The sequence below is a fragment of the Pleurodeles waltl genome, chromosome 9 (genome assembly GCF_031143425.1).
Source record: "Pleurodeles waltl isolate 20211129_DDA chromosome 9, aPleWal1.hap1.20221129, whole genome shotgun sequence".
Classification (NCBI taxonomy): Eukaryota; Metazoa; Chordata; class Amphibia; order Caudata; family Salamandridae; genus Pleurodeles; species Pleurodeles waltl.
Window position 1 is genome coordinate 881,667,823 of NC_090448.1, and position 22,927 is coordinate 881,690,749.

The 22,927-nt window shown below is 44.0% G+C and overlaps 1 protein-coding gene across 5 annotated transcripts in view; it reads right to left on the reverse strand.

Moving 5' to 3' along the window:
- Window positions 1-22,927, reverse strand: part of ATXN3 (ataxin 3) — a 237,313-nt gene that overhangs the window by 176,680 nt on the left and 37,706 nt on the right. For all 5 annotated transcript variants that reach the window (XM_069208200.1, XM_069208199.1, XM_069208198.1 and 2 more), the window contains exon 2: window positions 18,788-18,952. In XM_069208200.1, coding sequence (XP_069064301.1) covers window positions 18,788-18,952 — 165 coding nt within the window. The remainder of the gene's footprint in view (window positions 1-18,787; window positions 18,953-22,927) is intronic.

Below are 22,927 nucleotides of genomic sequence, written 5' to 3' on the forward strand. Positions count from 1 at the left end.
GGGTCCACTAGTTGGTTGTGCACCCCTGGGATATACTTCGCTAGTAGTTGAATGCAATTGTGAATTGCCCATTTCCACATTTTATGTGTTAGAAGCTACAATCAAGATGAGTGACCCCCGCCCCAAATGTTTTTGCAGATGTGTTGTCATGCTGTCTGTCCTCATTAACACTGTCTTGTGTGTGATCTGTGGATGGAATGCTTTGAGGGCTAACAACACGGCCAGCAATTCCAAGTGGTTTATGTGGTACTGAGTCCCATTCCCCCTGTATAGTAAGATTTTTTTAGATGGGCTCCCCGACCTGTCATTGATGCAGGACGGTGGGGATTATGGTGTGGGGCACAGGGTCCTGAAATGGTCGCCCTCATGTTAAGTTAGTGTGATTCCACCATTGCAGAGAGTTGTAAGTTTGGCGGTACATCAACCCTAGATCGTGAAGTTGACCCTGTGCTTGAGACCAATGTTGCAAGAGATACTGCTGTAGGGGCCTCATGTTTAGATGGCATCATGTATGGCAATAGTACCCAATGCACATCATTCTCAATAGTTTCATGATAAGCCTTACTGTGTAGGTTTGATTATATTGTAGCTGAGGTATGAGACTGTAGAAAGCTTTAACTCATTGTAGGTTTGGATAAGCTAATGTTGCCTGATTGTTCAGAATTGCTCCCAGATATGGTTGTATTTACGCTGGTTGCAGATGGGATTTTTTGTAATTGATTGCGAACCCTAGAGTGTGTAGGGTATTGACTGTACATTGCGTGTGCTGTTGACAAGTTTGAATGGTGCTGGATTTTATGAGCCAGTCATCCAAATAAGGAAACACATGTATATGTTGCCATCTGAGGTATGCTGCAACCACTGCTAGGCATTTGGTGAATGCCCTTCGTGCTGTTGTTACCCCAAAGGGTAGCACTTTGAATTGGTAGTGCTTGCCAGCTATCACAAATCGTAAGTATTTGCGATGTGCTGGATGCATGGGAACATGTAAGTAAGCATCTTTTAGATCTAATGCGGTCATGTAGTCGTGTTTTTGAAGGAAGGAAATGACATCCTGAAGAGTGACCATGTGGAAATGTTCTGAGAGAATGTACTGATTAAGGGGTCAGAGATCCAGGATTGGTTGGAGAGTACCATCCTTTTTTGGTATGAGGAAGTAAAGAGAATATACTCCTGTCCCTTGTTGAGGTATATGTACGATATCTATTGAAACTTTGAGTAGAAGTGATTGTACTTCTTGTTTTAACAAAATGAGGTGTTCTAGAGAAAACCTGTGCGACGAGGGGGAATGTCTGGTGGAGTAGAGATGAGTTCTAGGCAATAACTGTTGTGGATAATGGACAGCACCGATTGATCTGATGTAATGTTGTGCCAATGATGGTAGAAATGTTCCAGTCTTCCTCCCACAGGAGATGTATGCTGTGTGGGGATGTGAAGAGAGTCACTGTTTTGATGAGGTGGAAGCACCTCTCGTGGCAGTGGATTTTCCTCTACCTCTAAAGTTGTTTCCTCTGTAGAATGGTTTGAAAGACCCTCTGGAGTAATATTGTTTTTCCTGCTTATGTTGGAACGTAGAGGGTTTTGATGTTGACGGTCTAAAACTACCTCTGAAGTGGGGCCAGCGAAAAGTACCCCAAGCAGGTGTTGTATAAAGAGCACCCATGGCCTTAGCTGCGTCAGCTAAAGAAAAAAAAATTCTAAGGTGGTATCCACCTCTGGTTCAAATAACTACTGTTTGTTAAAAGGCATATTAAGCACAGCTTGTGGTATTTCAGATTTGAATCCTGAAGATTGCAACCAAGCATGCCTTCTGATGATTACACTAGTGTTAATTCCCCTTAGCAGCAGTGTCTGCTGCATCTAGGGCGTATCTAATTTGGTTGCTGGAGATAGGCTGTCCCTCTGCAACTACCTGCTGTGCCCTTTTTTGGTGTTCTGGTGGGAGATATTGTAGGAACTCCTCCATTTCATCCTGATGGGCTCTATCATATCTGGCTAAAAGAGCCTGAGAATTGGCAATTCTCCACTGATTTGCAGCTTGAGTTGCCACTCCCTTCCCCGCTACATCAAATTTACAGGTTTCTTTATCGGGGGAGGAGCATCCCCGGTGGACTGACTATTTGCCCTTTTTCCTGCTGCACTAACAACAATAGAACCAGGTGGCAATTGCTGTGGGATGAACAGTGGTTTTCAAGGTGCAGCTTTTTGTTTTTTGTCCATCCTTTGTTTAAGTACCCTAGCCTTTACTGGCTCTTTGAAAATGTCATCTGCAAGCTTAAGCATGCCTCCTGGGAGCATTGGTACTTCTTGTGTGTAGAGGATAGTGTATTAAATAAAACAAATTATCCTCTATAGGATCCGAGTGCAACTGCACATTGTGATATGCAGCTGCCCTAGCAATTACCCGATTATAGGCCACTGTGTCTTCAGGTGGCGATGGCCCAGTGGGGTATACACCAGGCTCATTAGATGGAATAGGGTCTGGGTCATACAAATCCCATGGGTCTAAATTGTAAGGATTGTCACCCAAGCCATCTCCGTACGAAGAAACAGGGGATTGTGGAGAACTGTGTAGATGAAGGTGGTGGTGGAGTATCAGGTGGTGGAGTAGTGGGAAGCAAGGGGGAATGTGGTGGTGAAGGCTGATGTACTGTCTTAGGTTTCTCCTTGTGTTTGAAATTTTTTGCAGTTCATGACCCAGATTCCCAGGTCTCTTGGAAAGATAGTTTCCTTTTTAATTGTAGAAGGAGAAAAGGCAATAATCCTTCCAGTATCTTTACGGATTTGGAATTCACAGTGTTTATCATCCCCCACTTCAAGTATGGGCCTAATGTCTGAGGATTCTTCTGCAGTTGGAACATATTTGTTCCCCACCGGTTTGAGCTGAGAAAGCTTGGAGACCAATTGTTTTCATCTGCCCAAGAATGTGGACTCTAAAACTGATGGAAGCTTTTTCGGCTCTGAAATGGATGTTGGGTGTTTTCGGCTCAGAGGTGGAAGATGGATCTTTTGGCTCCAAGGTGGAAGCCTCCACTCTTCAAGTTGATCCCAAAACAGGTGTGGAACGCTGTTCGGTTGACGCCGAATGCATTTTGGTCTTTTTTGATGGCGAACTAGAGGGTCGGTCATTGAGATGCATCTCTCTAGTCCGATAGTGGCCAGCAAGCAGTGGTGGACCCAAGACCAGTTGTGATTACTTTTTGGCTGGTTTTTGATGATGGCAAGGGGCTGGTGCACTCACGTACTGCAGCGCTGGAATCACTTGGCTGTCCCCATCAGAGTCATGGTCGGAATCAGAATCTGCGATGGAAACTGCAGTCTGCGCTTGTTCCTCACCGAAAATGTTGGGCGTTTGTTTGGTTGACGTGGATGGCATCTCTAACCGACGTGTTCTTCGATCCCGCAGAGTTTTCTTGGAGCGGAAGGATCGACACACCTCACAGGTTTCCTCCTTGTGATCGGGAGAGAGGCAAAGGTTGCACACCAAGTGTTGGTTGGTGTAGGGGAACTTGGTGTGGCACCGATGGCAAAAGCTAAACGGAGTCAGATCCAGCAGCCTGTGTTGCAGTAGGCCTGAGAAGAGCGCAGTTGCCTCAAAGGGCATTTACATTGATCCAGACGATACAATCGGATCGAGTATAGTCAGAAAACTCAATTGAAACGATACCAACGTTTAGAGAAAAGATAGAGAAATTCAGATAGTACCGAACCAAGATCTACCGGAGCGAGAGGGAACACGTCCGGAAAGAAAACAATCTAACAAAGGACTCGATGCCCATGCAACTATCAGCGAGAGGAGGAGTCACTCGATCTCATGACTTGAAAAAGCTTCTTCGAAGAAAAACAACTTGTAACACTCCGAGCCCAACACTAGAGGCGGACTTATGCAGAACATGTGTATCTGCAGCTACACATGCCATCGAACATATATATATATATACACATATTTGAGCCACAGATGAAAGCATTGTCCAGTTCATTTTTTTGACTCCGATCCTTGCAACATATGCTTTATCTGATTCCGGTGGAACATTAAAAAAAACGACTGTGCATGCTTTAACTACTCACAAACTAGACTATTCTAACAGTTTATACCTAGGCCTCCCAGGTTTTTTGATCCAATGTCTGCAAATTATTCAAAATGTGTCGGCCAGCTTGACACTTAAAATTCCTTCTTGGGTCTCAATTCCGAGCCATCTTCAACGGCTTCATTGGCTCCCAATCAACAGGATCCAATTCAAGGCTCTCATCTTTGCCTTCTGAATTTTAAATCAAAAGGGATCCCTTTATCTTAGGTGCCAGTTTAAGTTGTCTTTGCAGGCTCGTTCCTTGCGTTCTAATCAACTTAAATTGTTTCAAATTCCTTGAATATATAAGTCCAGAGGAGGAAGTCGCTCCTTCCCCTATTTGGCAGCCAGACTTTGGAATGCATTACCTTTTGCCCTTAGAAGCTGTACTTGGGAAATGGCCTTCAGAAAAGGTTTAAAAACGTTTCTTTTCGATACGACTTCATGGAAGTGTTAACTCTTTCCCACAGACTTTACAATTTGACATTCTTTTCCGCTAGCTCCGGGATACAATTTTTTAGGTAGCTGTGCACTTTAGACATGTAATGTAGTCTGTTTATTATGAAATATTACAACAAAGTCAATTAGCCTAGCTTATTTATCAGGAAAAGCATTTATTAAAGCTTGTAACCCTTTCAATCATTCAGAATTTATAAAGCACGGTTAATTGCCCAACAGGGTATCCAGGTGCCTGCAGGTTCTGAAAGCTTATTCAAAAAGCCATGTCTCGAGGGCCATTCGGAATTCCGGAAGTGAGGTGATGGTCGGAAGTTGCATGGAAAGGCTATTCTAGGTCTTTGCTGTGATGTGGGAGAAGAAGTCTGCTCCACTTGTGCTTCAGTCGATGTGGAGAGTATAGGCAATAGAAAGGGAGGCAGAATGTAATCTTCTCGATGGCTAGTGGAAGATCAGGCGATGGTTAATGTAGGCTGGTCCTTTGTTGTGTGGAGCCTTGTGTGCATGAATGAGCAGTTTGAATTGGCATCTCTTCTGTATGGGGAGCCAGTGGAGTTGCCTGCGGTGGGGTGTGATGTGGGTTTCTTCAGGGAAGGCCGAGGATGAGTCTTGCTACGGCGCTCTGGATGGTCTGAAGTCTCTGTAGGAAGCATATGGTGATTCCCACTTAGAAGGTGTTGCAGTAGACCAGTCGACTGGTGACGAGGGCCTGCCTCAAAGTGCGTCTCTTGTGTAGGGTAGCCACTTAAAGATTGTTATAGCCTGAGCTGGAGTAGCTTCTAGTCAAGAATGTTATATATGTCATTATATGAATGTTAATGTTAGTTCCACATCAGAATTCCATAGTATCAGTGGATGTGGCTGACTAGTGGGGAAGGACTGTGTGAGGCCGTTATATCTGTTATAAACTTATTCAGCAAAGAACTGGACACAACATTTTGAATGAAGTGTCATGGAGGGAAGCGCTGTTTAACTGTGGTCTTTTCTGGGCCTCCTAGAGTATTATTACAAATTCATACAGAATTTTGTAACAAAACAGATGACTTACGAAAACTCTTGTGGAAAGGGTTTCATTTTGTGTGGGAGGAGAACCAGAAAACTGTCTTTGCTGTTATTATGGATGAAATGTGTAGAGCTAAGGTAGTGATTCATTTTCACATAAAACTATCATTATTGTGGATGCAAGTGTGATGGGAGTAGAGGCAGTATTGACCCAAACCCATAAGGGATGGAGAAAAGAGTGGTAGAATTTGCGTCAAGGTCTCTCATGAGAGAAACTACTCGGTCATTGAGGGAGAGGCCTTGGCTGCAGCTTGGGGAATGGAGTATTTCCACACATACATTTGGGCAAGCCAGTAACTCTATGCACAGACCCCAAACCATAGGTCAAGTACTTTTACCAAGTGGGCTGGGAAAAGGTTTGGCGAGGTTGGCATCCAGAAAAGAAAATGTAGAGAGATGGGAAAAAGAGGGTGCAGTGGAGAGTATTGAGGATGTACTTAAGTGCACTCAAGGTGCAGTATCAAGAGAAGAGTGGCATCAACAGATGGTGGAGGCTGGCAATTTGACAGAAGTGGTATCATTGGCTGAAAGTGGAAGCAGGAGGTAAAGTTCTGTGAGTGTCCAACCCGACCATATTTCAAGGTTTTGGATGAGTTGTCCATGGTGGGGAGAGATGTATTAATGAGAGGAGACAAATTAATACTCCCAGTTAGGCTGCATCTGAAATCGTTTAAGCTAACACATGCAGAACATTTAGGGCAAACTTTAACAAAGAGACGATTACATGAAAATTTCTGGTGTCAGAGAATGGACGGGGATGTTGAGATATGGGTGGAGTATTGGAAAAATTGCAAGGGAATTAAAAAAAGATAGGAGTGGGCAAGCAAGTGTAGGGGAGGGGTGACTGAAGATTCCTTAAAGGTGGCACAGTGTGTGCATGGATTTTATAGGTCCGTTGTGAAATTTGACAGGAGAGTTAAAATTTGCAGTGGTTATGGTTATCCACTCCATTTGGTTGGTGGTGCAGATTCTTACAGAAATCACCACTAGAACGACCATAAGAAACATAGAGGAAATCTTCAGGAAAGAAGGATACCCTTATAAGATTATAACTGATAGTGGGACACAATTTCTGAGGAAATGACAAAAAAAAAAAAAAAAAATACTTGGAACGGACTGGTATAGAACACTCTTGCACCAGCCTATACAACTCACAATCAATCAATCACAGAAATTTATAGAGCGCGCTACTTACCCGTTAGGGTTCAAAGGCGCTGGGGGGAGGGGGGAGGGGGGGGGGAAACGGGGGTGACTGCTACTGCTCAAAGAGCCAGGTCTTGAGGAGTCTTCTGAAGGCGAATAGGTCTTGAGTCTGTCAGAGGTTAGTAGGGAGCGTGTTCCAGGTCTTGGCGGCGAGGTAGGTGAAGGATCTGCCGCCGGAGGAGGCTCGTTGGAAGCGGGGGACGGTGGCGAGGGCGAGGCTCGCGGATCGTAGATGGCGGGTCGGGGTGTAGAAGTTGAGTCTGTCGTTGAGGTAGGAGGGGCCGGCGTTGTGGAGTGCTTTGTGTGCGTGGGTGAGGAGCTTGAAGGTGACCCTTTTGTTGACGGGGAGCCAGTGGAGTCCTTTGAGGTGAGGGGTGATGTGGCTGTGGCAGGGTGCGTTGGTGATGAGTCAGGCTGAGGCGTTTTGGATGCGTTGGAGTCGCTGTTTCGCTGGGATTCCTGCATAGAGTGCGTTGCCGTAGTCCAGTCTGCTGCTGACGAGGGCGTGGGTCACTGTCTTCCTGGTGTCAGTCGGGTTCCACTTGTAGATCCTGCGGGGGGTGCGGAGGGTGTTGTAGCAGGAGGAGGTGACGGCGCTGTCTTGTCTGTTCATGGAGAGTGCGGAGTCGAGGATGAATCCCAAGTTGCGGGTGTGGTCGGTGGGCGTCGGGGGGGTTCCGAGGGTGGTGGGCCACCACGAGTCGTTCCAGGCGGAGGGGGATGTCCCGAGGATGAGGATTTCTGTCTTGTCGGTGTTGAGCTTCAGATGGCTATTTCTCATCCAGTCGGCGACTGCTTTCATTCCCTCGTGGAGGTTGGCTTTGGCGGTGGCAGGGTCGTTGGTGAGGGAGAGGATGAGCTGGGTGTCGTCGGCGTAGGTGATGATGTTGAGGTCGAAACGGCGGGCCACTTGCGCAAAGGCCAATAGGAGAGAGAGAGTGAAAGGTAGAGTTCAAGAAGAGCAAACAGAGATAGTGTTCAGAAGGAACACCTAAAAAACGAGAACACAATGGTTCAACAAGGCTTTGGAATATTTGAGAGATTTTGTTAGATAACTTTTCAGTTCTGGGTTTGAAGGGTGTGAGTTTATGGATATTATTTTTGCATTATTGATTTCTTATACATTGTATCTTCTTTAATATGTGTTATGTATTTTTGTCTATGGAGGAGATGTGTTATAGCCTGAGCAGCTAGAGAATGTTACATATGTCATTATAGAAATGTTAATGTTGGTTCCACCCAGAGACTCCAGACAGAGTCAGTTTATGTGACTGGCTGGTGGTGAAGGACTACGTGAGGCAATCTTACATGGAAATAACGACTTTTTCAGCAAAAAACTGAACACTTTGATAGATTATTTCTCAATAAAGGTCTTCTTGGAATTCACAGAGTAGGGGAGACTATATTGATCATTAGCCCTTGGTTGTTAGCACATTGTGATACAGACAGGTATTTTGTTATATATAATCTCACAGATCATCATACTAGGCAAGCATTTTGGCATTAGCCCTCCACTATGACAAACTGGGGGTTTTCACTGTGATGATTCTGGTTATGCCCGGTTGAGAGACACTGAATATTGTTTTGCAAGCTGTATCTTTCTACATATTTTAATTTATAACTGTATACAATATGATTGTTAGTTAATGTGAATTTGAGTAAGATGGTATTTTATAAAGTGTAAAGCCAATAGTAAGGGATAAAGGCTTCATACCACTGGTTCATTGGGAAAGTTAGTGCCTGATTTCATGGGCATAAACTATTTATAATGAAATGTTATGACAAAGCCAGTAGGCCTGACCTACCTGTTGTGAAAAGCATGTTTTAAAGAAAAACCTTTAAGGATGGACTGCTAATACACTGTTTGAAAGCCTGTAGGCCGGTGTTTTGCTACAGGCAGTGTCACAAATTACCCCAGTATGGGTTTGGTGTTGGTGGTCCACCTGAACAAGCAGTGCTGATAGAAGATATTTACTACAATAATCCTTGTTAGGTTCTCTTAAGAAATAGTAATCTGCTTTGTAACTGTAAGTTTGTATACATTTAGACTTTTATGGCTACATGGCAGACGGCTGCCTTGTGGAAAACATACCTTAAGTACAGTAGGATTGAGTTGGTTATTGTGGCAAGCCAATAATAATGGAATAAAACAGATTGTTATGAAGTTATGATAAATGCAGTAAAATAGGCATATTGATTGAGAAAAGCATATATTACTGTCAAAACGGATTTCAGGGTGGATTGTAATTACTCTGAATTGAAGGTAACAGCTAAGTTTTTTGTTCAATGGAATCTTAAAGATTACTTCATTAGGCAAGTGTTTTGGTGTTGGTTACTTTCTCTGACAAACCATGGGTAAAGAAGATATGCACTTTTTAAGTTGTATTAGGAGAGATTGTATTTTGCTTTGCCAACTGTAATGTTGACTATTTCTTACTTTTAGGTTGAGAACAGCAGCACACGCGCTGCTTTTTCAACATGTGATGTATCTGGGCTTTTAACCACACCCACCCCACGTCCATCATTATCACTCGTGCATGGGCTTGCCTTTCAAAAATCCTTTGTGTTCGTTTGTAACTGCTTTATGTTTGTCCCTCCTTAGGTCGGCTTTGTTACCGCCTTGGCCATCGACCCCGTTACACGGATAACTGCACTTCTACCGATAGCTTTGACTGTGAGCAAATTTATTTTTCCTTTGATCTCTCTCTTAGCGCCTAAGGCGGCGCTTTGAATCGGCTCGTTTACGTCAACTGCTTTACTTTTTTATTTTCAGTTTGTGTGGCAAGAAAAGTCCAGTTAGGACGCTAATAGCTCTACCTCGAGCAAACGTGAGGCCCGTTGCATTGCAAGTGTTTGTTTTGATTCTATGCCTTTCAGTTGCTTTGTGGGAACACCTACGCTCAGTACAGGATGCCTGAGATGGTAATGGTAATAACCCATTAATAATAATAGCTACAGGCTTAATTGACGTAGGTCTGGCATATTTATTATGAAAAGTTATTGCAAAGGCAGTAGTCCTGCCTTATGTATTCTGAAAAGCAAATGGTAAAGCCAATATTCCTCTAGCAACAGACTGTTATCACATTATGTTACAGGAGGTATTTGGTTACATTTAATGTCACAGATTACCATGATAGGCAAGGGTTCTGGTGTTTGTCATCCACTCAGACAAACCTTCTTGCTGGACCCTATTGAGAGGGATTGTAAAAAAAAATCGTAACCGTAATTAAAAAAATATATATTGTAAGGAAATGCCTCCTTAGCATCAGCAAAGGCAAAAAGTCAGGGGGTAACCATGCCATGTTTTGATTTGAAAGTGTGCTGAAGCCTGCTAACCAGGCCCCAGCACCAGTGTTCTTTCCCCAACCTGTACCTTTGTTTACACAATTGGCACACCCTGGCATCCAGGTAAGTCCCTTGTAACGGGTACCCCTGGTACCAAGGGCCCTGATGCCAGGAAAGGTCTCTAAGGGCTGCAGCATGTCGTATGCCACCCTGGAGACCCCTCACTCAGCACAGACACACTGCTTGCCAGCTTGTGTGTGCCGGTGAGGACAAAACGAGTATGGTGACATGGCACTCCCCTCAGGGTGCTATGCCAACCTCACACTGCCTATGCAGTATAGATAAGTCACCCTTCTAGCAGGCCTTACAGCCCTAAGGCAGGGTGCACTAAACCATAGGTGAGGGCACCAGTGCATGAGCACTGTGCCCCTACAGTGTCTAAACAAAACCTTAGACAGTGTAAGTGCAGGGTAGCCATAAGAGTATATGGTCTGGGAGTCTGTCAAACACGAACTCCACAGCACCATAATGGCTACACTGAAAACTGGGAAGTTTGGTATCAAACTTCTCAGCACAATAAATGCACACTGATGCCAGTGTACATTTTATTGTAAAATACACCCCAGAGGGCACCTTAGAGGTGCCCCCTGAAACCTTAACCAACTACCCGTGTAGGCTGACTGGTTTTAGCAGCCTGCCACACTCGAGACATGTTGCTGGCCACATGGGGGAGAGTGCCTTTGTCACTCTGTGGCTAGTAACAAAGCCTGCACTGGGTGGAGATGCTATCACCTCCCCCAGGCAGGAGCTGTAACACCTGGCGGTGAGCCTCAAAGGCTCGCCCCCTTTGTTCCAGCACCACAGGGCACTCCAGCTAGTGGAGTTGCCCGCCCCCTCCGGCCACGGCCCCACTTTTGGCGGCAAGGCCGGAGGAAATAATGAGAATAACAAGGAGGAGTCACTGGCCAGTCAGGACAGCCCCCAAGGTGTCCTGAGCTGAGGTGACTAACTTTTAGAAATCCTCCATCTTGCAGATGGAGGATTCCCCCAATAGGGATAGGAATGTGACCCCCTCCCCTTGGGAGGAGGCACAAAGAGGGTGTACCCACCCTCAGGGCTAGTAGCCATTGGCTACTAACCCCCCAGAGCTAAACACGCCCTTAAATTTAGTATTTAAGGGCTCCCCTGAACCTAGGAACTCAGATTCCTGCAACCTAAGAAGAAGAGGACTGCTGAGCTGAAAAACCCTGCAAAGAAGACGGAGACACCAATTGCTTTGGCCCCAGCTCTACCGGCCTGTCTCCCCCCTTCGGAAGAAAACTGCTCCAGCGACGCTTTCCCCAGGACCAGCGACCTCTGAATACTCAGAGGAATGCCCTGCTCTAAAAGGACCAAGAAACTCCCGAGAACAGCGGCCCTGTTCACCCAAGACTGCAACTTTGTTTCCAAAGGAGCAACTTAAAGACAACAGCGTTTCCCGCCAGAAGCGTGAGACTTGCAACCCTGCACCTGGCGACCCCGACTCGACTGGTGAAGAAACGACACTTCAGGGAGGACCCTTCGGCGACTCCGAGACTGTGAGTAACCAAAGTTGTCCCCCCTGAGCCCCCACAGCGACGCCTGCAGAGGGAATCCCGAGGCTCCCCCCTGACCGCGACTGCCTGACTCCCAGATCCCGACGCCTGGAAAAGACTCTGCACCCGCAGCCCCCAGGACCTGAAAGATCGGAACTCCAGTGCAGGAGTGACCCCCAGGAGGCCCTCTCCCTTGCCCAGGTGGTGGCTACCCCGAGGAGCCCCCACCTTGCCTGCATCGCTGAAGAGACCGCTTGGTCTCCCATTGATTTCCATTGGAAACCCGACGTGTGTTTGCACACTGCACCCAGCCGCCCCGTGCTGCTGAGGGTGTACTTTCTGTGCTAACTTGTGTCCCCCCCGGTGCCCTACAAAACCCCCCTGGTCTGCCCTCCGAAGACGCGGGTACTTACCTGCTGGCAGACTGGAACCGGGGCACCCCCTTCTCCATTGAAGCCTATGTGTTTTGGGCACCACTTTGAACTCTGCACCTGACCGGCCCTGAGCTGCTGGTGTGGTAACTTTGGGGTTGCTCTCAACCCCCAACGGTGGGCTACCTTGGACCCAAACTTGAACCCCGTAGGTGGTTTACTTACCTACAAAAACTAACAAATACTTACCTCCCCCAGGAACTGTTGAAAATTGCACTGTGTCTAGTTTTAAAATAGCTATATGTGTTTTATTTGAAAAGTATATATGCTATTGTGATTATTCAAAGTTCCTAAAGTGCTTACCTGCAATACCTTTCATGCAAAGTATTACATGTAGAATTTGAACCTGTGGTTCTTAAAATAAACTAAGAAAATATATTTTTCTATACTAAAACCTATTGGCCTGGAATTGTCTCGGAGTGTGTGTTTTTTATTGCCTGTGTGTATGTACAACAAATGCTTAACACTACTCCTTTGATAAGCCTACTGCTCGACCACACTATCACAAAATAGAGCATTAGTATTATCTCTTTTTGCCACTATCTTACCTCTAAGGGGAACCCTTGGACTCTGTGCATACTATTCCTTAGTTTGAAGTAGTGCATACAGAGCCAACTTCCTACATATATTTATAAAAGTATATCTGAAGGTTATCACTGTATGTGCACTTCAATAGGTCCGTGTTGCCTATAGTGTCAAGTCATTGGAAAGGCTAGAGGCCTTACTCGTTCACTGGGAAAACGTATACAGATTCCTAGAGGGTGGTATGCTTTTAATGAAAATCATAAAGCAAGTAGACCTTGCTTACTTTTTGATAAAAGCATTTGCTAAAAGATAATAGCCTTTTAAAGGTGGATTATTCTTACACTGTGCTAAAGATTATAGGCAGGTATTTCGTTATATGGATTCTTAAATGGATTCTCACAGATTACTGTAGTGTGTAAGGGTGTTGGTGAACCATCCAAACAAACCATGCTGTAGGAAAGGACCTCTTTTTGTGTGATCACTCCCCCCCCATATTTTTTTTGACTGATACTACTTTGTCAGCTCTGTAGTGCAATGGCCTCTGCAGTCAAGGCCCCAATGCATGGGCCAGACCCCTTGAGTACAATTGGCTAATACCTGATTAGCTTATTAGAAGCCCCTAGTATATGGTACAAGAGGTACTCAGAGCTAGTAAGTAAATTTCACTATTGGACCACATCTCTTAATTGTGCCACCACTACAGTGACATGGTGAAAACTGGACTCTAGACCTGCCACTGCAGCCTACTTGGGCAGCTTTAAACCTGCCAGCTCGTCATGGTGAAATACAACCTCTTTCCCAGGTCAAAATCTCCCTTCTTAATATTAATAAGCCATTCCTAGGGAAGGCCTTGGTAGTCCAACTGGCAGGGTGCTTAATATTAAAAAAACGAATGGCATGTTCCTTTTGTGTTAAAAATGCCCTAACAGTAAAAATACAAAATAGTTTTTTTCATTGCAGCAAGGCCGTGGGTCCACTGACTAACGTGAATGAATAAATGGAAGACAATTTGTAACACACATGGCTACTACAAAGAGTGTCCCAGCGCTATGTGACACTAGCCACCACCCTAAGTGCTAATATTCTCCACTTGGAATCACCAAAGCTCCAAAGGAATCAAATTATTAAACATTACATTAAACCCAACTCATTTCTGAGAATGGTTTTAAGGTAACTTTTATAAAGAAGATGACTCACGAAAGTCATCACTTTGTTGACCAAATCTCCAATAGCCTTTCCAGTCTATCTGCAGCAGTAGTCACCATATACAACATGCTGCCCCCTGCTAGAAGTATGAAGCACCTCCAGGAACAGGGAACAGAGAGAAGTGCTAGTTGGAGGAGGCGTGACCTCCTCCATCGGGATGACTTCCAGGCGGTGGCCACACATGGCCAAACTTCAAAGAGGATACTGTCTCAGTGAAGCAAATGATGATCACACCTTCGCCTCCCCTCTCCACTGATTAAGCCCACGACCTGCATCTCCTCCAGAGGGGAAAGGTCTTTTGGGCCGATGATTGATGTCACTGTTCCCTGGTCCCCCAAAGAGAAAGATTTACCAAGCTGTAAAGAACTACTGAGACCTCTGTAACCGGGTGACCGGTTGACCAGTGGCAACTGGCACTGCACTGGACTCCCTTGTTGCACTGTGGGAGATCGATTCATGAGGCCGGGGATGATCCCTCAAGTTTGTGGATCCTAAGGTGGCCCCCACGAAAACTCACTGCATTTCTTCAGCATTTTAGCATCCTACAACCCCAACATCAGGACCACTTCTTGGCTGGGTGACATTAGAAAAGAAAAAGACACTGGGGACCCTAAGACTGCAATAGGAGACAGGTGACTGTCACATAGGATCTAAGTGATCTCCGCTGCAGCCTGTCCAAGTTAAGAGAAGTAGCCGTACTAGCCCGCTGGCTAAGAACTGCTCAACAATTACAATTATTTACAATTATTTAGTGCATCTTCAAAAAAAATAAAAAATGAAAGTACTTGCTTTTGAAAACTCAGATCTCAGGTTTCCATCAACATATTTTTGTCATTTTGTCTGTTTTAAGATAACAATAAACTCTATTTTTATAAGTTGGTTTTGGATTTTTATTGTGTTGTATCCATACCTACTGAATGTTTTAGTACTTTTAAATGGTTTACACTTATTCCTTTGATTAAGCACGAGTGATCTCTGCCACACCTATACAGGACTGAGATTAGGGTTTTCTCATACACACTTATCTGAGCCTGATAAAAATTGGTGATGTTATCACATGGTGAGGTCTCCAACCCCACATCACGTAATAACCCATATCCTTAAACGGGGACAGACTATTTGCACTATATTAATCCTAACTGGGCTATGATTGTATGAATTGTATATTGTTTTGACAACTGTAGTATTTTGTTCACACTTGTAATTTTATTACAGTATCGCAGATGGTTGTCCTGTGGAAAGGCTTATAACCACTTTAGTAGGTCTGAGTTTGCTTTACCGACAATAGGCTTGATTGTTTATAGTGAAATCTTATGATAAAGGAAGTAGGCCCACCTTACTGACTGCGAAAAGCAGGTAGACTGACATTACTCTGTATTAAAGCCTTAACATATGTATTTTGTTATCTGGAATGTCACAGATTAACGTAGTAGGCAAGGGCTGTAGTGTTGGTTACCCACTCAGACAAACAGTGGTTATTTGCACAGTCAAAAACCTGATCAGGCCCTTTTGCTCTGTCAGCTCTAACTTTGCAAACTATTGAATTATATGACTGTATGCAAATGGTTGCCTTGTGGTAAAACTTAAGTTCATTACAGGAGGCCTGAGTTGGAGAAAAGTGACAAGCCAATGATAACAGTAACAAGCCTGACAGGTTCACTAGGAAAAATATTTCTGATGCCACAGGTCTGATCTGTTTATTAACGCAAGTTATGATAAAACCAGTAGGCCTAAAATATTGACTATGAAAAACATATTTTAAAGTTAATAAGCATTCAGGGATGGATTGTTAATTCACTGTATTGAAGCCTACAGATAGGTATTTTGTTACATGAAATAAAAAACAGGTTACCTTTATATGGAAAGGTTTTGATGTTTGCAACCTCATACAAACACTAGTGGGAGAAGATTTGCATTGTAAGAATTCTTGCTAGAATATCTTCTTAGCCGCCTGCCAGATCTTGTAATAAATAAGCAATTCATAGAGGGCCTTTAAGTCAGCTATCTTCTGCCACTGGTTTTCTGAACGTTATTTACACTCCACTTCCATCCAGGACTGCATGGAGTAAAGGTTCAGACAACTTCTTTCAAAGGCTCTCTTGCCCGGGAATGATGGGATTTTATGATCTGATATGTGTGCATCCACATAAAAATGAGTGTGCTTCAATATCAGGTCTAGTTGGTCAGTCCGTTAGTTTTTAATTTTCTGCTTTGAAAAATTCCCCTTTTCATTTCTATCTCCTCTTTTTATTTCAATGTTTAAGACAACATTACAGTTCTCCAGTCAGTACTAATGGATCGCTTGCTTGGAGCTCACTTCATCTGTGGTGAACAGCAAGCTACATGGTCATTTCATCTAAACCAGGAAACCATTATGGAAAACTATTGTCTATAGCGTGTCATTTCATCATTCCAGGATGGCCAATGCTTTGACTCTGAAGATGGTAGCTGTGCTGGAACTTTACAACAATGGCAGACTAATTACAATACCTCTGACAGAAGAGCACCAACTGCTAGGTTTAGTTTTATTATAATTTCAGTAATAAAGCCCTCACTGCGGAAAAGTAATGTCTTTATAGCATAGCTACCCCAAATGTTTGCCAGGCGTCAGTGTGTTTAGACTGTAGTACATAGGGATCTTGCTAACTAGGACCCCCGTATCAATGCTCTCTCTCCTCTAAATTTGGATGCATGGTAACTTTTACACACCACAATTGGCACACTGGCACACACATATGTAAGTCCCTGGTATATGGTACTTGGGTACCTTGGGTATTGGTACACTAGGGATCTCCCATGGGCTGCAGCATGTAATATGCCACCCACGGAAGCCCATGCAAAATGTGTCTGCAGGCCTGCCAAGCAGCCTGCATGAAATGGTGCATGCACTTTTCACGTTAGATATAAGGCTTGCACTTGGACACTACAAGTCACGCCTATGGGCCCAAGGGCAGGCTACATAGTCCTGAGTGTGAGGGCACCCCTGCATGAGCAGAGGTGCCCCTACAAACCCCAGACTCCATTCCCTGGGCTTTGTAAGTGAGGGAATGCCATTTTAAGGTATGTAGTGGACACTGGTCAACACAAATGTGGTTTGGTATCAAATATGTTGGAATCATGCAACTACACCTATTCCAGTGTTAGCTGCATGATACCATTTACTCTGGGGGTTCCTTAGAGGATCCCCCATATCTGCCTGTACACCCTTGCAAGGTCTGCATGCCAGCCCACACTGCTGCAGACCCCAGATACTGTTCTGCCCTCCTGCTGATGAGCCTAACTTGAGCAGGGGAAGTTAGAACAAAGGATTTGCTGTAGGAGAGAGGTGTGACCACCTCTCCTTTTGAAATGGGTGTCTCGGGCTGGGAAGGATACCCTCATTCCTCACCCCCACAGCCATAATACAATAACTGGAACTCAGTGGTTATCACATACGATGTACATAGACAAAACCAAAAAACATCGTATTTTCAACCACACACTGCATGGTAGCTACGTGAGGGTAAGTGCTGTAGCATCCCACATAGGAGGATAAAGTGTTATACATATGCTAAAACACAATTCAATCGAAATGGGGGAAGTGGGAGGCCGCAGGATATTCTTGAGCAGTGAGCACTCTGTCGAACCTACCAGATCTGGGGGTGTCCCGTACTCCGGGGTTGTCGCTCACTAGGAGCCTAGTATATAAATATATAAACTTATATAAAACTCTTATACAAACTTTTGTCTACAATGTTTTACAAAGCTGCAAGTGGAACTTTAACTGTAAATTGTTACTATTGCCCGCAGGGCTTGTTTGAATCTGGAAGAATATTCGTCTCTAATGCTTCAATTTAATGCCTCTTATTGTTTATCTTTTTATGCATGTTATTTTCCTTCACCTGTCCTCAAAATCAATAAAGTTCTTTATAAAAAATAAAAAAAAACACAATTCAATCACTTCAATGAACTGAATGGGACTGTCCACAGTTCAGGGCCTGGAGGTTAAGGTGGGTTTAGAGCAACTGAATGCTTATGCAATGAACTGTTGTTAGGGAATAGGGATGACATGTGAGGAGATGGTGTGCACATTATGGGCAGATGAAGCATTTTTTGAGAGGATGGGAATGCTGTTGTGCTTCCTAAATGGGGACGCAGACTAGTGTCTAGGGTTTAGGGAATCTGGACAAGAGGAAAGTGCTTTCAGAGTGTGGCAGCATGTAGAAGGGAGGAACAATGTGAGCGTTGCGTTCAAAAGCAACGTGTTCCAAGTGGGTTGGTCTCTGTGGTGACAGAGGAAAAAAAAAAAACAATGGAGGTATGCAGGAATGGCATGGTGTGTAAATTTAGACCGGGCTCATGCAGACAATAGAGGCCTGCAAAAAGTGAAGTGGTGAGAAATGTATTTGATGCGGTGACAGTGTAGCCTAATTCGATATTTTGTGCATTTTTCATCCATCTCAAACAGTACTGCTCAGACAATAAGAAAGCAAAGGTCTTAAGGGTGGCTAGAGGTATCAGAGTACAACTGTCAAATTCCAAAAACACTCCTGTCCCTTTCAGTCATGGCTGGTGCAAAGTGGCGGGGCACAAAACAAAACCAAAACAAGCGAAACAAAACAAATTTGAAAAACGGCTGGGGGGGGGGGGGGGGGGGGGGGTCTGAACGCTCCTTCGCCATAGTGGAGGAGCCACCGCTGGTCCCTTTGAAGTATGATAAACCCCTTAAGCTTGTGATGGGTCAACAGGCTGCTAGAATGAAGCATAACAGGGGTAATCTTCCACGGGGTTTCTACAAAACTATTTACCATTTGCTTCATGTGCGTACGGAAGATGGCATTAACTTGTTAAGAGGACAAGTGCATGATTAAGAGCTGTGAAAAACAGAACAACATGGTATGGTAAATAAACACTTCCTGTTAGACAACATTTAGCAGAAGGTAGCCACACTGTACCAGTAAACTTAAAATACAATTAAAGGAAAGCTCATATCCATTACCTGTATAAATATTCTATATTCTTCACTTGTGAGCCCTCCCTCAGCCATTCGCATCCTCTCTTCTTCATCGAGCTGATGTGCAATAGAAGACAATTCCACAGGACTGAAATATTCTCCCTGCAGCAAATTATTGAGGCAGTGCTGTGCACACAACGATCCCTCCTGCTGTATTGAAAAATAAAAAAAATAAGCTTACTGTTAAGAGAAACATTTCTTTCATTAACTCATTTTTCTCAATAGTAATAAAATATCATTATTATATGTCATTCGTAAGTATATGAATGAAACGGTGTACCACTATTTGCCGCCTCTAATTCACAAGGATCAGATTGCACACTCACATTTATATGTACAGAATGATCAGCATTAGTAAGTGAAAGTCAGCGTTCATAAGTGCTAAAGATATCATGACACCTTTTTCGTACAGGTCAGTATCACACACACACTATTGCTGAATGGTGTCAGGAGATCATAAATCCGATTAGGCTAGAAACTGGAAGCACAATTCAATAAACTGGTCTATCACTCTAACCAATTTGGGCTTTATTGGCTAAGATGTACAAAACTTTTTAGCATTTGCAAATGGTTCCATTGACAGAACTAAGCCGTTTGCAACCACTAAAAAGCATTACTGTATGCACAGAGGCCCTATTTGCGATTCAGTAACCTTTTACAGAATCGTAAATAGGGTTTTCACTTCAGTATTAGGAAGAGGGATCTTTAGGGCATCCCTTCCTAATGCTGAATCACACTGGTATGCGCGTATGTTTTGCAACTGGAATGCGGTCGCAAAACATTTGCAGTTTACCACCAACTCCGACTTGGTGTTAACCCATTCGCAAATGGGAAGGAGTCCCCAAGGGACCTCCTTCCCCTTTGTGAATGGATGTAAAAATATTTTTAAGAGCAGGAAGTGGTCCCACAGATCACTGACTCCTCTTAAAAATAGAAAACTTTTCATTGTTTATTTTTGAAAATGCATCCCTTTTCCTTTACAGAAAACGGGCAGCATAAAAAAAAAAAATGCTTTATTAAAAAGCAAATCACAGACACGGTGGTCTGGTGACCCCAGCAGGCCACCATCCCTGTGATTTGTTGCCGTTCCAGGAATATTAATGAGGCAGGTCTATTTAATACCCACAGGGAATTGCAAAGTTTGTCAAAGACACATTTGCATATGGGTGCTTGAAATTTCCTAATCACGAATCACAAAAATTCACAATTAAGAAATCGAAAACTGACTTTTTTCACACATCTGGCCCTAAAACTTTAACAGGTCTTTGTCTCAAGGATCAATTTGCATTTGGTAACAAGGCTAATGCCTACTTCCCATTGACATCAACTCAGCGATTTGCAGAAAATTTTGATGTGAACGTGATATGATGCCTGAGTAAGAAAGAACCAAGTAGAAGATGTAATTACCTACAAACTTGGCTTACCTTGACAAGATAGGAATACCATCTTGAAAGGAAAAAACAAAAAGGAAGCCCGGCTGCACCCAAACTCCTGGCGGCTTGCTGGTTTTAGCTGGTTGGCTAATATATCGAGGACAACACTCTGGGAAGTTTGAGTTAACATCATCCACAACATTTAAAGACTGCACTCACACTTTCATTCTCATTTTATGTGCGTTTTAGTAAAGGTGTAATACCAGCACAAATTACAACTAACAACAGATAAAATGATCTGTGTTATTCAGAATGTTTTTTTATAACAGATTTCAAGCAATGGGGAATCTGTGTAGCACAAACGTCGTCATAAAAAAAAAAAAAGACTACAATCTGTGGACGTATTTCCACTTTTATGCACATTATTCAATGAACATTACTGGGAATAAGCTTTTATCTTTCAAGTAGAAATTGTTAAATGACAATCAAGTTTCACCATCCAAGATAGTGGACAATTACCCGCTGGAGATTAGATTTCACCGTTTCAATTTTAGTTAGGTGTTCTGAAATAACACACGCCAATTAAATTAAGTCAATAAATCAACCTGTCTTCGAGATCTTCAAATGACACTTTTTAAAATGTTCATGCACTGAGAAGGAGCTGGCGAAAACAGCATTGCTAAAGCAATAGGTCGCGCTTCTGAGACCTATTGGCTTTTCCAATAATTTTTAGCAACACTGCACAGCATCCGCAATGGTGTGCAGTGTGGCTAAAGTTAAATTAAAAGAATAAAATAAAAATCATTTGAGGCAGCCACTCACGCCATTTCGTAGGCACATATATGTACCTATAAAATCATGTGGATTTTTTTTTCAGTTCCCGATCCGAGTTGGATCAATAACAAACAAGAATAGAAAACTTTTTTTATTTTTTATTTTTAATGAGCAGAGGCCAGAAGCAATGGGGAAACAAACACAGGGAAGGACAAGGGAACACAGATACAACATAGGGGAGGGTGATGGGGAACGGAGGGATGAGGAAGCAACATGATGGAGGATTGAGGAAGAAATACGGAGGGCATGGGGAAGCAAGGGCAAGATGCACACATGCAAGAGGAAGTGGTTGACAATAGAGAGCAACACAGGTGTCAGAACACCTTGCAGAGGGTTACGGAGCAAGCAGGAGCTACTGGACACAACTGTGGAGGGTTGAGGCCTTTTACTCCCGATGTCCCGTGGCCTGACTTACTATAGGTCCTGAGCAACTGGGCCAATTAAACCTCAAGCAATTGACTCTCAGTGGTATAACAGGTCAAGCAGTACACAGCTTCTCAGGAGGCAGAGCAGGAGGGTATGTTTTGAGGGGGATGATGCAAGTTCACACGTCAAAATAAGTTCAGTAACAGCAAAAAAAACTGTTCAGTCAAATACTTGCTTTTATAAAAAAAAGAACATATGCTCACATCTCAAAAGACATTAAGTAGCAGCAATAAATGATTGTCCACTCAAATACACACAGATCTTCTGAGCTCAGTAATCTAGTGTAAGACAGGCAGATCCCTGAGTCCTACTTACCTTTCTATTGGTAGCGGTTATTCCCCGTTCACGATGGGAGACATTCTGGTTAGGCCCCACTAACAGTCTGAGTCTTAGGAGTCCCACTCTGACTCTTCCAAAAGTCAAAGGTGTTACAGTGCCTATAGTACTATACAGCTCTAGACGTTCTCCTGAGACCTATCAGTCTTACCTGCTCCTACAGGGGTTTCTTCTATCACAGTCCCTGGTTCTACACTTGATCATGCAGCTGCTGCTGGCAGAGAGTTGCACTCTCGGCTTTGCAGGGGCTGCGGCTGGTCATCCGCGTCTGCAATGTTTCAGTTGGGGCTTGGGCTCTCACAGATCGCCATGGCAACATTCCCTCTCAGCACCAACAAAATCAGGTGATAGTCCTTGCCCTTCCCAGTGGCCTCCCTCTGGCTTATGCGATTGCCGACTTTACATTGCACACGGGTTATAGCTCGATCAGTACAACAGTAATTTACCCTTCACGACGGCCCCCCTCTGGCATACGGTGTCATTGATTTTCCTCCACACAAGGAGTACAGCCCAATTGGCATGTCAGTAATGAACTCTTTACTGCGGGCCACTCTGCTATGCGGATTTTCCAACATAAATCTGCACATGGACAATGGTATGATCAGTGCAGCAGCTACTTCCTCATACCTCACAACAGGGATCCACTCACCAGGGTCCCCCACTCGACCTCACTCCCTGAAAGCACTCTTCTCTTCCTCACAGGGTACCCACCTGGTGCTCCAGGGTAGGTGGTCTTGGATTTACAGCCAGTGTCTTTGAATCGAATGCTTGGTTATGCTGCTTTTTTTTAAGTGTGCACTCCTCTGTTCAGACTTCCACCAGAAAACAGTCTGTACAGCAGGAGCAAGTCCAAATCTGATAGCCCCAAAACACAATCCATGAGAATGACTAGAGGTTGACACCAGAATGTCGGCCTTAAGATTACTTACCCCAGGGCCTCAGCCGTCCTCTTTAGGATTCTCTTATCTTCTTAACCTCCTTATTAAGATGTGCCCTGGCCCCTTTCCATTTACCTCTCTCAGAATCAAAGAGCACCCTCTTAAGTGTACCTAACAGAATAGCTCTTCCTTCCTCCAGACTGTCACACCCAGCTCTCAGGAGCGAGGTAACCCACAAACCTGTCTGGAGTAAGTCCTCTGCCTCCTCATGCTCCTCC